We start from the raw sequence: 15,389 nt of genomic DNA, 5'->3' as shown, positions 1-15,389 counted from the left end.
TATCGACGGCCATCCGACATCAACAGCGATCTGGATTTGCCAAGAGAATGTAACAAGGCAGACCAAAAAATAAATAGAAACAGAACCATGAGCTGAGCAAACATTGCGGAATGACCAAGTGCTCTCTGTACATACGGGGGATTGAACAAAACTATAATGCTACCTCCTCCAAATGACTAGTGAGATGAAGTTGACCCGAGGTTACACAGAAAAGCCCCATGCTCGTTGCACCACTACAAGCAACTTCTTGGGCTCCATATTCATCTGCAGAGTAGCGAGACTTCGCTGTAGACAAAGCACCCAAAACAGAGAGGCGGCGAACTTACCACCCACGAGGCAAAAACCTCAGACTCGGCCTACTTCTCCAATTGGCAGAGTCAACCGCCTCGAATAGTGTCCACCCGATCGATCACATCCAGCGCTTTGATCCGGTCGATATCAAAATCGATGATAGGAACAGAAGACGGCCTCCGAAGGGGAAACGGATCTTTATTGCTTTCCCTGGTCGGGGAGTGGCTGCTGCTTTTACTCAGTCTATGATGCTTGCATAACCTTACTTTTGCAATCTCGAATTCTTGGCTCTTACTTATTCCCGGAGTCAACAGTTTCCGCTTGTTCACATCGCGAAGCATCTCTTGGTCTTCCATTGTCAAAGCAGAAGATGGAGACTTGGGCTTACTGTTCATAGGTAACTGGACTGTACTTTGGTTGGGAGACCGAATAGGAGATCTAAATCCACCATTAGAAGCCCTAGCCTGGCTTACAAGATAGTGAAGCCACACCACAAGCTCAAGAATGTAGACATCAGTCTTTTCCTTATCCGCGTGGTGTAGAGTCTCGATGCGGAGCAAGTCATTCTGGCCAGTAGGTTTCCGGTTCAGGTCGGACCTGAAAAACACATTAAAATATTGACTATGAAATCATGGTGGAAGAGAAAAGGGCAGAGCTTTAAATTGTCAAAACTTACCCCGTGTTTGCCCATTCCCCGACCCAACCAAAGCCATGATGGGCTCTGCCGACAATGTTTGAGAGAGAGAGTCAAATGAGAATAATTGCTTTGCCAAACAGAAGTGAGTTGCGGAGAACCAAGATAATGTATGGCAACACCATTAAAACAGGACAACCAGAAAACGACAGGCATATACTATCAGATATATTGTTTGATAGTACTACAAAAACAGCAGTCACAGCACAACTAAGAAGGCATGTAGACATTCGACATTTGAGGGGGCCCCTAAGCTACCGATTTATAAAATAGTAAGCATGCCTCCAAGGTATAAGACAGATTCAGGAGAATATGAGCGATAACAAAATGATCACTGGTCTATAGAAGTCTTACTTTGTAGTATTAGCAGCAAGAGGAGCAAGCCACTGCAACGTCTTTTCCATTTCACCTTTAATTTGTGGAATAGAAAGCTGCAATCACCATTGTGAATGATCAATGTAGCTTATAAACTACGAGAAAGGAACAGGAAAGCAACAAAATAAGAAGTTCATGAACATTGAGAGAGTCTCATCAGTGTCCTCAGGAATAAGGGACATTCCCACCACAATGTAGAAAGTCGATACCTCTTCTACAAGTTGAAATGACAGTAACTTTGAGCGCAATGCTGTCTTCACATGAGCAGGTAGCCCTTGGTATAAAGCCTCTCTTGAATTAGGAGGTACAGAACCCGAGCGGGATACCTGATTCAGTCGCAGTTCCAGTTAGTAACATAAAAGTACACCTTTTCCCTTCCTATTTACTGAAAAATGTGAGACAGTATTCAAGGTTCAATCATACACTTTCAACAGAAAAACATGGGAAAACTGCGTATGAGCTAATAAAACATGTGCTAATTTACTGAAAGTTTTCAATGTTCAATCAGGCTTCTGACTCGACGCACAAAGTTCTAGAGAACTTGTTATGCCAATAAACAAGCTTAGTGCTTTGAGTTAAATGCATCTTCTTTAGTTGGTAAAATAATCAGTCGAAAGACCCGAGGTCAAAGTCCTTAATCTAAGTGGACGGGAAATTGTAAAACCCGACCAGGAAAAGAGCGGGGGAAAAGGCTTTTGTCCCAAAAGCAGTGTGACTGACTAGCAAAAAAATTCGAAAAAAGAAGTTTAACAGAATAAAGTTTCCTAGAAATATGCTTCTTTATTGGAAGAATGGTTCTTTCTAAAACTAATTCTTTTAATCATGATATGGTGGCTCATCGATATCAACTGTTTTTAAATCTTCATTTATAGTCCATTGCTATTGAATTTAACCAACCGGCGACATCATGAAGGGTTGTCCTAGGTTACCTTGTTACACGAGTTCGCCTATATAAATCTTCCGTACAACATTGGCTGAACAAGTTTTACTGATTATCTGGAGGTCATATATGCACGTTGACAACCCACACTAGCCATGTGGAAAAAACCAAGAGAAGTTTCTGTTGGAGTGGCTTATCGAACAGCTGAAGATGGCAACCTCCATTGAGAATGCAATTGTTTTGGCAAATGAAAAGCAAGACTCAGCATGGACCTAGTTTTCTATTTCCTATGTGCTTTCATGGTTCTTGCTAAGGAGCACAAACACAATAATCAGCTACAGTAATTACCTATGCAACTTTACCAGAAACATGAAAAATCAGAGTATTCAGTATCAGATTAAATTGTAGACTCACAAGAGTATCGATTTGACCAATAATATTCGCATAATGTAAAGCAAGACCAGCAGAACCCAACGTTTTAGAGCTGCTCGCAGAACCTGTTAAGTATTTATCAGAATCTGCGTCACAGAAGAGATTTCATAAGTGACCAATCCCTCCCACAGAACAACAGAAATTGACTATAAGATGACCTTGCTTAGAGCATAAGAAATGAATAAACATTTAGAAGCGTACCAGCAGTACCAAAGGCTTCATGAATCTCCGAATGTAGGAAATGAACTATATCAACAAGCTTCTCCATTACCTACAAAAGGAAAACAACTTTGTCTTCTCAAATGCGTATATGATGCATAGATAATTCCTGCTGGATGCAAACACAATACTTCAATTCTTCATGAAATGAAAAGTGAATTTATGATCTTAGCTTCAAATATTGAACTATAGGATAATCATTTTCAGTTATGACAACAATCACAATCCAGATGTCCCCAAAGGTACAAAGAGCAAAGTGAATTAGCCATTACATTAGTAACAAGAACTCAGTTCGTACTTCAGAAAGTTGAGGTTCCATTTGCATACTTGATGATTGATATCATGAGGTAGATGAGAAAATCTCCAGCATAAAATGGAAAAAGCTAAAGCAGTACCAACTCACACCTCTTCCAAAATCCTCGACCAAAGCGATTTTTTCTTCAAACTTCTTACATGCTTCCTCTGGCTCTTCAACTCTGCCCTCAACATCGTCAGGCTGTCTCCTATATGTCAGCCACAAAAAGTAAGTCAAAAGTAATGTTACATCAGACTTCTTGTATTCCAGCAGCTCAAGTCTTCAAGAGCCAACACGCCAAATTGACACAAACCGAAGCATTTCTGGGAAAGCAACATGCATGTATGACGAGAAACTCAAAGTGATGTGACCTCATCCAATTGCCCCATCCATAGGAAGATCGAAAACCACAACTGAACAATAAGGTAGACTCAAAATGACATCACGTTGATTATAGACGCAACCTCAGAAAGAACATCCAACAGCCAATTTAGACAAAACGATACATGAGATTACAAAGCAGCACCCTACAAATTGCCAACATAAAAAGCCAACTATGATGTGTAAAACTTATTAAAGTAATGCCAACAAATTCTCATATAAGTGAAAACCAACAATTGTGTGATTCCAGTAAGGCGATTTTCTGTTTTCCTGATCATCAGTCAGGCAGTTTTATGGTAATCATATTTTGAAGTATGACTTACCTTTATGAGTAGCATTCGGGTTATCCTCTTCCTGGAGCTTGCGCTGATAATCTTGCTCAAATCTGTCTAAGGCATGCAACTCATGATACAACTCCTGCCACCAAATGTGAATGACCAGTCATTGTCATTGCTTCCCTCTCAATAAAACACGAATAAAAAAGACCAGAAACTGAATCATACAGAAGAGTTTGCTATATACAAAATTGCATCAGGATCTGTGGAAAAAACCAAACAGCAACGGGCAGGGACATCATGCATAGCCAAATGTTTTAGTTCAGAGGAGTTGCCGATCACTTCCATGATTTAAAGGAGAATACATCACTCATTCTAAGCCTTTTAGGCCGGAAACATTAAAATTCTCTCACACTACCATTTGCATTCCTTGATCCCAGTATGTCATTTGTGATGTAAAAATCATGATGAGAGAGAAAATTCTTACGGCTAAATATGCATTGTTCATATTTCTTTTCACCATTGAAATAGCACATTGACGGGTAAATTCGATATTGGAACACTCACAGCTGTGTACTGAACTAGTTCCATCAGTTGCTGCATCGTCCTCTCTGCCTCGTCCTTCATTAACTTTTCCGATGTAAACTCTGAATCCAACCTAAGTACAACAAAGAAAGAGGCATTGTCCCACATTTGCAAAGATATTATACAAGCTAAAACAGCTTGATGCATGGGGATTACTTCTCAAAATATCGATCTAAATTGTGCCACTGAGGATCTTTACAACGATTGCCAAATCGAACCACCTCTCTGGAGAAAACTTTCAGCTCCTCTCTGTTGATAACACCGAAAAGAATCAAAAGTATGACATCTGCTAGCATATAAAGAACTTAAACATGATCTACAGCAGGATATTGTGAAAGCAAGCGCTGCCAATGCAGTTCCTACCTTTTGTCAGATGCAGCAATCCTTAGAAGTTCATCAATATCTTTTGATATTAGATTTTGCACACCTTCAGAGGGAAGCACCACTTCTTTCAAATGCTTGATGCTATCCTTCGAGAGGGATTGCATTAGATTAGCACCCTTTACAATTGTATTCGCAACCTCAAAAGCCAAAATCGCTATTTTGATTCCTTTTGTAGTCACTCCAGAGGTAAAACCACTGCTAAGATTCAGGTTTGTCATGCTACTTCCAAGTGTGTCTAAAACTTCTACTGCCTTCCCTCCAGCTTTTCCTAAAAGTGTGCCGACTTCTGATACCTACCGTCCAAACAATACAATTCATAAAAGGACATCCTATTACATTGAATGCCCCTGATCCAATATATATACACATACAAGCAGGAAATAAAACAATAACTGGCCTATCGAAAAAGGGGAAAGCTGTAACTTGTAAATGCTAACCCATTAGTATGCCACAGAAAAGGGGAGGGATAAAGAATAACAGCAATCGGAAAACATAAAATTGAATCACCTTAGCAACCGTCACTTGCTTGGACCTAGTCGAACTAGATTTCTGTGACAATGCTCTCGACAAGCGTGGAATACCATCGGAAAGATCTTCCAAACTCAAACTACGTGAACCCTCATTCTCCACAGAAGATGAGAGGGGCTCCCGCAATTCCTCATCCCCATTCTCTCCACCAGAGGACGGAATCGAAATGTCGTTTCCTTTCTTGTGCATTCCACCAGACTGATGGACATTGGAATCATTACTAGAACTACCGTCTACATTTGTAAGGCTTCCACTGGGAGCATTATCCACACTGGATCTCCGCGAGCAAAAGCCACCCATTTGGAGAAAGCAAACACTAATTCCAACTTAAATCTTTTTCACCGCAGTTCTTCATACAGAAGCTAGAACTCGGATTAATTGAAGTATTCAAAGGATCAAAGAGGCCACAGTCAAGACCTTTCCCGAACCATCAAGGAGATAGAAATCGAGTTCAACGTGCTTCTGCATTTACATCCAGATGATCTTATTGGGACAGTACCGATTGCGGATCCCCACCGAAGCATCAGCCCATTGGAATCGAATCGCCAAGCTGTTAACAAACAAATCGCCATGCCACGAACCCATGTGCAGAAACAAGCAAAGAAAGCGGGATGAGAGTTCAGCCAGCAAGAATCCAGACAAAATCGAGCGAGAACACTCTCGAGTAGCAAAAGCCAAGAGTAATAGACATTGAGAACTCGCGACAATGAGGCAAAGGGCGCCTCAGCGAAACGCCGTTGGAGACCAATGAACGCAGAAAACGCGAACAATCAGAAGAGAAAGAGAAGATAAAGAATCGAAACGAAAGGACGACAAGAGCGAAACGAGCAAACGACGATTTACCTTGACGACCAAAACAGAGAGCGTCGAGAAGGGTATTCGGAGAATTGCAGAAGTTATGGGGGCAAGTCGGTGTCCACGAGCCTACTGCCGAGGACGGAGACAGACGGACGAAGCAGAGGAAGAAGACCAGCACTGAGCTGCCACACCCTCGGACCCTCTCTCTCTCTCTGGGTCAAAGTCGTACTCAGTTTTCAGTCCAGCGTCCCCGGTGAGTCATCTTTACCCGTTCAGACGATGCTTGGACGGGCTGGGTCGGGCCTAACTTCGCTACCCGAGCCCACTACCTAAACAGAAGACGACACCGTTTCGGGCCGAGCGTGGGACAATTATGAACCCTTGCCCAAGCCCGCCCATTTGTCCTTCGGGCCTGGTCGGGCTGATTCCCTCACTCGTCGTCCGAGCGACGGCCCGACTCACTAAGATTCAAAACCTCATCATCATACCAAGTCAGCAATCTCACCGTTTGAACTCAGAATCAAACAGTTCACACATCACATCCTTGCGTCAATTCATTGAAGATATAGCTAGCCAAGAAAAATGGAGAAAAGTATACTAGAAGTGCCTTAACTTTCAAAACATTCACTTGAGTGCCATATCGAAGCAAAAACGTTCACCCGAGTGCTATTTTTGTCGAAAAAGCCGACGTGGACTTTTCACTATTATTTTATTAAAGTAGCAGTCCACGTGGATTTTCTTTACATTTTTTAATATTTTTTGAAACTTTCTTTAATTTTTTATTCATTTTAATGTTTTTATTTTAATTTTAGTTATTTAATATTTCAAAAAAAAAAAACTCTTAAGTTTCTTGGTGGTGGCCGGCCCGGGGGCCGGGGTCGGCTCGCCTTGGGCCGGCGAGTCCACGATGGCCATGGGCAATTGCTGTTGGGGCCTCGGCTACCGCAGGCTAGGGCGCAAAGCCCTCGTCAAATATGAGAGAGGGCCTCGCGCCCCACCGGCCAAAAGGCCCCTCAAGGCGCCCGAGGCCGCGATGGCCGTCGCTCAAGGCCGGGGTCAACTCGCCCTAGGCCGTGATGGTCGTCGCTCGGGGCCAGGGTCAACTCGCCACGGGCCGCGACGGTCATCGCGGCCTCGGGCGCCTCGGGGGGCCTTTGGCCGACGGGGGCGTGAGGCCCTCGCTCGCAACAACCGAGGCCGCGACGGCCATCGCGGCCTCGCGAGCCGATCCTGGCCCCTAGGCCGGCCGGTGGTGGCCGGCGACAACCCTCACCTGCCACCATCGAGAAAGCAAGGGTTTTGCCCTTTTTTTTTTTTTTAAATATTCAATAATTAAAAAAATCCAGAAAAATAAAAACTAATGAAAATTTCCACATGTACATTAATATATTCAAAAAATAGGTTCGTCGGTGCCACGTCAACTTTTCCGGCATCCATGTCGGCTTTTCCGGCATCCACATAAGCGCCGACACTCAAGTGAATGATTTTTAAAAGTTATGGCACTTTTAGTGTACTTTTCCCCGGAAAACGTTACATGAAGTTTTGTTGCCATCACACAGTTGGTCCGGAGCAACTACACCGAAAGTAGCCGGAATCGTATGGTGTCCGAGTATTGTCTAGAACCAATCTGTTCCAATTGATTGAAACTGTGACTTTGTATGTGCTAACATCCACATGCAAGGACTCTTTTAAGCCGATCGTGTAGACCTCAATTTGCCGCGCTTTTCAGCTAGATATCGAGTTTCCTCATCGATACCGCTAGCTGTACTGTCACCTCGATCGTTCCACTGAAGAGGGTAGAATCGTGCCGTCGCCATATTCATCTACCTCTAAACATCGAGGACTCGAAGACAAAACGACTCGGGGTAGAATCGATCCGAGCAGGGTATCCGCGGCCTTTGATCGGCCCGCCCTTTGATTTGCGTTTCGTTGCTGTATCGCTTTTCCCAGTCCTCAGCTTTTGAAGAGCTTATGAATTTACTGCTCTGGCTTGCGGGTACCCAATAAGCTTTCTTTGAATCTTGATCTTCACAATCAGACGCCAACAGTGGAACGCGTGCAACTCAGCACCCAGACAAAAAAAAAAGAACAAAGTGGGAGGCTCCAAGAATAGGACTTTGGCTCTTGTGTTTGTCCACTTGCAACCAAGCTCAAAGCTCTTCGTCATCTTCTGTTGATCGGGTCACTTTTCTTCTTTTCATAAATAAAGTGACACGGGAGAGGATATAAGTAAAGTTTATTCGCACGAAAACACATAACGAGCCAAGAGTTTCTTGCCATAAGTGTTAACCTTAGAAGCTGCGGTATCATGATATAAGTCGCTCAATTCATCCTCGATCCATCGTACATTTGAAGACATCTCGGCACTACTCATCCCTTTAGGATCAATCCTAATTTCGTTAAAGAAAGACCGAGCGATTGATCACCGAGTCAATCGCGGTGGCTATTTGGAAAAAAAAAAATTCAGGGTCTCTCGGACAACAAGTTAAGGAATTGGTATGGTGAAATGTGTGTTTGGCGGAGGTGCTGAAGCCACCTGTGGCCAAATCCGACCAACCAATAGAAGTAGGGCCCCAAATGGGACATGTCGCAGTCCCAAAAGCCACTAGTGATCTTCCCCATCCACTCATTCTGAAAAGCGCCTCTTTCTACAGGAGCACCCACGCCCACTTTAGTATGGGACAAAACGAATTTGGCCAATACGAATATGTTCCTATTCCATTCCTCGCAAAAGGAAAGATAATAACCAACGCGAAATGACCGGCAAAAGAAAAGGACAGATCGTGATTTGCAAGCACACCAATTCCCTCCTTTTTCTTCTAGCCATGAATGATTGGTTCTCGATCCGATCCGATCCTGTTTCCCTCAAGAATTGAGCATAGGACCGGTGGTCCCGATTCCCAATTTTTGGAATTCCGGATCGGACCAATCGGTCCAGTCCGGTTCTCGAGCGATCCAACAGAATCGATAAACCGCCACAGCGTGGATAGTCTTCCCTCATTCAGACAAGGTGAAAACTAAAAGACAAGATGGCTACGGTCGCTCTAGCTTATGCTTATGCTGTGTGCTAATGTAGCAACACCCAATTAGGACATGATCGTCCATGAGCGCTCTATGGATATAGGAGACTGGAGTATGGTAATTTTTTCACAGAAGCAGAGCACTAGAGAGAGGAAGCATATCAAGTTCATCCCCCGAGGCAATGAGACATGAGAGAGGGAAAGAAGGCTAGGCATGAGAGTCTGAGAGCGGGGGAAGAAGACGGCTGGGAAAGAATAAATACACGAGGGTTACGTCTAAGAAGTTAACAAAAAATTAAAATCTTTCGGTCCGGTTTGGGGGGTCCGGTCGGGTCCTACACCCCTTAGAACCGAGAACCGGACCACCCATACGTCAGTTTCAATTTTAAGGATCCGAAACCAGATAGCTGCCCTTTGGAATCGGGACCCGGTCTAGGCGGTTCCCGATTCGGTCCGACTTGCTCACCCCTACTTCTAACTAGTAAATCATATCTAATCATCTTTGCTCAAAATCGCAGTTTTTCCATAGTGGGGATTTTACCTCTTTATTCTCTAACAAAATCCAGTTAATGCAGCCTCAATGGTTATATGCCGCACCATAAGTATGTTCTTGATACAGAAAAAAATAATTAAAAATTGCTCAATTCGGAGGAGGCTCACAATAAGTATGTTCTTGATATAGAACAAACATTAAAAAATGCTCCATTCGAAGGAGGCCGAGAAAAATCAAACATGTCTCTCTTTCATTTACAAAGAACAATCATTTGTAGCTTAGTAGGAAGAAGAGAGAGCGCTCCAAGGAAACTCGAGTAATTTACTTAGACTACCGCGATGACGAGTCCCAACGACCGACTACGACAATGCTTGATCTCAATTTAGAGAACTTCTTACCGAGCTTGGAGTTCATGGATCACGCAATCGTCGTCTTTAGATGACGGGATATCCCCCGCAGACCGCGATTGACTCATATCCATTATGGACGATATCTAGACATGAAATTGCCTTCAATCCATGCAATGATGCCGCCGTTTCTACTTAGGTTCATACAAGTATTTCACATCAAGTCTGCTAGGCTTGTGTGCTCCCACGTCTAAGGGACTCGCTAAGCTCAGGGGTGATCAAATATAACCCACGCAATTACAGATTCAAGTCTCAGCCCAGGCAAGAAATTACTTAGGAACTGGAAAGAAACAACCTCGGAGAAGCTTACCATCCCCATAAAAACGTTGTTTTTTTTTCTCCTGTTTCCAGCTGCACTCCTCCAAAAAGAGCTCGTGCGACTCCTTACACTTGATCTCCCTTCACCAACAACCCTCTAGCCTCTTCACACTCAGCGCTCTCGACTGCCGCTCCGTTGGTGGATCCCATCTCGACGGTTGTTAGCTTCTTCGCCTTCGAGGCCTCGCCTTCCCAGTCGGTGCAACCCAGCACCGCGTAGAGGATGGACACGGCGCATGCCGCCTGAGCCGAGAGCAGCCCGAACCACAGCCCCCTGAACCCCACCTTGAGCCAGAAGGCCAGCCCCACAGCCACAGGGGTGCCCACGAAGTAGAACGACCCCAGGTTGATGCGGGCGCCAACAGCGGGCCTCGCCGTGCCGCGCAGGATGCCGCACCCGGTCGTCTGGGGGCAGTTGCCGAGCTCGCAGAGGCCCATGATGGGCATGACGGAAGCAACCAGCGCCGTGACCAGCTCGTCTTTGGTGAAGAAGCTCGCCCATTTCTCTCTCAGGAGGGTCGTCCATGTGATGTTGATGATGGCCATAATGAATGCACATCCCAACGCAACCAGGGCTGCTGATTTGGCCTTGTATGGCTTGCCAGCTCCGAGCTCGTTTCCTACCTGCAGGATTTGGCATCATTTTTGATAAAAACATTGATCTGAGATGTGTGATGCCCCCCCCCCGCCCCACCCCTCCCCCCCTTTGCCGAATGCAATTAAGAACAGGACAACCGATCGTCCTAAGTAATTTAGGCGCTCTAGGACTGATCTTAATCATCCATTACAAAGACATTGATAATCATGATTAGTACAGGAGCGCCTGAGATTCTTATTCATTGAAGTTGAGACGTCAGAGGAACATGGGACGGACACTGATTCAACTTATGTTTTTGATGTTGTGCTTGACTCCGACAAGGCACACTCCATACGACACTATTTCCAGAATAGATGTCATAACGCATGAAATGCGAAAACAAGATGAACCATTATAGGAGTTTTGAAAAGCATGAGAGGGAATAGTGAAATGTGGACAAAAGAAGCACTTCGCCAACTTTAGCAACTCTGAAATGGTAATATGTCCATAAGAGAAACAGAAGAAGTTACCCTGGCAGAAACACAACCAGCAAGGGCCATGGGCACAGTGTACATCATGCTGGTAGTTTGGATCAGAACCCCGGTGGCAGCCACCGCCGCCGTGGGGTTTGGCAAGTACCCCGCCAGGACCGTCACAATCTCGTACCACCACCATTCCAGGCAGATACCCAGGCAGCTTGGCACCGCGAGCTTCATCAGCGGTCCCAGCCCCTCACAGACCCGCCTCATCCCGGCCGTCCACCGCATCTCGCGCCGCCCCGACACGTACACATACGCAGCCATCAGCCCCACCATGTTCACATTCGTCAGCACGGAGGCCACTGCCACCCCCGGCACGCCCATCCCCGCACCGACCACAAGCGCGTAGTTGAGCGGCACGTGGAGGGCGACGGCAGCGAGGGAGCAGTACATCATGGGCTTGGCGACGCACTGGGACCGGAGGAACACCCTCAGGGGCTGCAAGAGGGTGTTGGTGAGAAGGTCGGGGAGGGAGTACATGCAGTACGTAGCGGCCATGGAAGTGATGTGCATGTCCTGGCCCATGAAGATCATGATGGGCTCGAGGTTGACCCAGAAGAGGCCGATGGGTAAGATCGCGATCAGGAGGATCAGGACCATCCGTTGGAGGGAGAGGGCGAGGAGGTCCCAGTTCTTGCTCCCGTAGGCCTGAGCGCAGACCGGCTCGAGCCCTGAAGCGAGGCCAACCAGAACAGAGTAGCCCGTGATGTTGGTGAAGCCGATGGCCAGTGCTCCTCCTGTTCACAGCAAGCAAGAAAGTCCATTTCCCTTTTCGCACGAATCGAAGCGTAAATGAAAACAGATCGAGATTGACACGAGTTTAGCACGTTAATGAAAAATTACAGCATTTCACGATGGGATTATTTGAAGGCAGAGCACGAAACCGAGGAAAGTTACCTGCGAGCTCTAAGCTTCCGAGACGACCCAAGAACAAGACCGACACAACTTGTCGGACGAAGGCCAGTAAGTTCATGGCCGTGATGGGGAACACCATCCCTAGTAGTTCTTTTAGCTCTTCAACGACCTGATAAATAAAGGAAGCAACTTTTTCCATGTTCATTGTTATGAAAGAAGAAAGAGGAAAGAGGATGAAAGGAATCAACTTCGCTATTGCTGGAATGTTGGTGCCTTTCGTGAGGTTTTATACCTGAGAAGGAGAGGGGAGTTTGTGAGGAGAGAAATCTGCGTCTTTTGCCGCCATCGATTCGGATTAAATCAAAGCCCCCGCGAGTAAAGCAGAATGTAATCTGTGCAAGCGGAGAAAAAACAAGAAGGAAGCTGAGTCAATCTAACAGTGCAAAGAAGACCAAAATCAGAGAACGTCGATTCGTAAAGGCAGGTCCTTTGCAATGGTAACGTAAAGAATCCACAAAACTACGAACCAACAAGCAAGAAATTGGAAACCAGGTAATACAGAGAGACTGCTGAAGAAGTAGAGAAAAGACTCACCAAGTACTAATTTCGACTATTTCACGGAAGAGGGAAATAGCTTGCGCAAACAGAGACCGAGAAGAGGCATCAGACAAGCAGAAAGCAAAACAAGGTGCTTTACTTTTTGGTTTTGACAACCTTTGGCTAAAGAGAGAGCAAAGACAGAAACCGCAGGATAAAGATTTGGGTTTCGATTAGGCTCTGTTTTCACAGGGTCAGCCCAGTTGCTGATATATCAGCGAGAGGACGTTTATGGCAGAGACAGAGACAGAGAAAGAGAGAGAGAGAGGAGAGAGAAAAGAACAGAACTTCCTGACGGCGGCGAAGCAGAGAAAAGGAAGTGCAAATTTTTCTCTTCGTTTTCCTTTTCTTCTCCTCTTCCAAACAAAGAAGGGGAAAGGTCAGGGGGCGAGAGAAATGGTTTTAGTGCGAGAGAAATGGAGGGACATCCGCTCATCTTCTTAATGGAGCCATAAATATGGTTAGGCCAGAGACTAGAGAGACAGAGAGACAGAGAGGTAATTCTGCACTTAAAATTCATAATTCAGATTTCTCCTCCAGGTTGAGCAACAAGCATAATCATTAGGGACGAAAGTGCAGATTGTTCTCACAAACTTGAAGACTTTTAGCAGTTTGCCCCATCAACAGGAAGGTTTTTGCAATTCGTCCCCCATCAACTTTTCCTCATTAACGAAAATCCGCAAGAAAGTTTTAATCTGTTGCAGTAGCGCCCCCGCCGCCCGCTGTATTGGCTTAGTACGTGCTCAGTTGGAATCGGATGTCGATGGCTTTTTCAGAAATAGGACGGTGATGAGAGGTCTTGAAAGCAAAGTAAGTGCTATATAAAAGCAAAGTAAGTGATGTTCATGGTTGCACCAAATTTTCATATCCACCGAATCGAACTTCAAAGCTCTTATCCATAATGGGGCACGCTCGAGTTCACCGTTATTACGAGCGAGGAACGTCGGAAATTGGAGACGAGATCTGTCACATATGAATCAAGGGTTCGACTACTCCATCAATTCGTAACGAGTACTCGCATTTACAACGATGTTAAATATCATTTCTACGGTTCTAATTGACAATATGAACTACCAACAAATATTCCGGATGTTTGAACTAAAGAAATTCAATCCAACAACGTCATGAGACATTCTTGAATAACCCGGTACGTGTCAGTATTGTATATCCGATATATACCACGTGAGAGACGGGAATTTCAGGAGTTTCACATTAGGCTGACATGGCCTGTCTGAAAACACAGGGTCTTCCTTGAAGTTGATTGAAGGCAAGACACGAGAGCATTTGGGAGGAGCGCTATGCTCTGACTCCCCTCAGAAAACGAGTAAAATGCAGTTCTTTGTCAAGAGAGAGCATGCTTTGTTTGCTTCACTTAAATCCCACCAAGCATAAAATAAACAACAAGCAACATAAATTATGCCAAAACATATTTAAATGTTTTTATCCGATAGTGCACTTGACAAACATATCATTGCCTTTTAGTTTGAGAAAATAAAAATCTTTAGGAATCACATGAATATACAAGTACAAAAGGATATAAATTTAGCTACCAACTATAGATACATGCATCGAGCTCATTTTCGATACCTCGAGAGCATATGACTATAAAGTTCAAGTCCGAGCCCGTCAACATACTCAATTGGAACCACATTTACTCAAAAGTCTAAGTCAATTAATTACGAGCTAACTAGTATATATTTATTACTTCATGTCAATTCTTCGATGTGAGACTTTTTCAGCACAACTCACACGTGCATATCAATAGATGGTAGAAAGAATGACTTAAACTAAGCCACCAAATCTACCCATTGGATCAGAGTGGCTCGATGGTGGATGCCAAGTGAGAATCCAGAGCTTCCGGACTAGTCACGTAGTACTGGTACGTGTGTAGAGAAAGGGTCCCCTTTCTTGCCTAACATCTCCTCTCCGCTTTGGTTGAGCTGTTTTGCTTTACCAACGAATCTTCAATATACTCCCTTGGTGTACGAATGACCATTTCGCTGATAAAGGGAAATTTTTATACCATGAAAAATGCCTCTTTTAAACATTTCATCATCAAGGGACACACAAATTCTTCTAATCTCTTGTTGAACTGATCAAGGAGGAAGAGGGCGGCCTAGAACAGCAGAGCGCGGCGCTGTGAGGGGACGACGTCAGGGAGCCTCGATGGAGGAAGGTGTCGAGCAAGATGATATAGGCTGTGGAGCAGAGGAGGATGAAGAATAGAGAAGCGACATGTAGCTGCGAAGGGCTTTGGTGAGAAACGATGAGCTTTTGATCTCCTCGTGCCCTACCATCTGAAACGACCTGATCTGATAAGAAACGAGATCGTCAAGACTAGAAGGTCCAGACGATGAGCGGTTTTTAGTTGTTTCTAACATGGCGAAGAGAGTAAGAATGACTTGAATTGCACATCAAACATGAAGAAACATTCGTCAACTCTATA

The 15,389-nt window shown here is 44.8% G+C and overlaps 2 protein-coding genes across 2 annotated transcripts; both read right to left on the bottom strand.

Moving 5' to 3' along the window:
- Window positions 1-73: 73 nt before the first annotated feature.
- Window positions 74-6,378, bottom strand: LOC115751467 (protein PSK SIMULATOR 1). The gene is made up of 13 exons (XM_030689423.2): window positions 6,183-6,378; window positions 5,319-5,889; window positions 4,791-5,104; window positions 4,584-4,676; window positions 4,410-4,500; window positions 3,891-3,984; window positions 3,297-3,394; window positions 2,874-2,943; window positions 2,655-2,758; window positions 1,570-1,686; window positions 1,340-1,416; window positions 968-1,012; window positions 74-888 (listed from the first exon to the last, which is right to left on the bottom strand). The coding sequence occupies exons 2-13, from the start codon at window positions 5,637-5,639 to the stop codon at window positions 378-380; spliced, it is 1,935 nt and encodes a 644-aa protein (XP_030545283.1). The 5' UTR covers window positions 5,640-5,889; window positions 6,183-6,378; the 3' UTR covers window positions 74-377.
- A 3,728-nt stretch (window positions 6,379-10,106) lies between these two features.
- LOC115740156 (protein DETOXIFICATION 54) lies at window positions 10,107-13,331 on the bottom strand. Its single transcript, XM_030673590.2, has 5 exons — window positions 12,941-13,331; window positions 12,639-12,738; window positions 12,389-12,515; window positions 11,483-12,228; window positions 10,107-10,999 (listed from the first exon to the last, which is right to left on the bottom strand). The coding sequence occupies exons 2-5, from the start codon at window positions 12,690-12,692 to the stop codon at window positions 10,442-10,444; spliced, it is 1,485 nt and encodes a 494-aa protein (XP_030529450.1). The 5' UTR covers window positions 12,693-12,738; window positions 12,941-13,331; the 3' UTR covers window positions 10,107-10,441.
- Window positions 13,332-15,389: the final 2,058 nt, after the last annotated feature.

This window comes from Rhodamnia argentea, chromosome 2 (genome assembly GCF_020921035.1).
Source record: "Rhodamnia argentea isolate NSW1041297 chromosome 2, ASM2092103v1, whole genome shotgun sequence".
Classification (NCBI taxonomy): Eukaryota; Viridiplantae; Streptophyta; class Magnoliopsida; order Myrtales; family Myrtaceae; genus Rhodamnia; species Rhodamnia argentea.
Note: the sequence above shows the minus strand (reverse complement) of the source record. Positions and strands in the feature narration are given on the sequence as shown.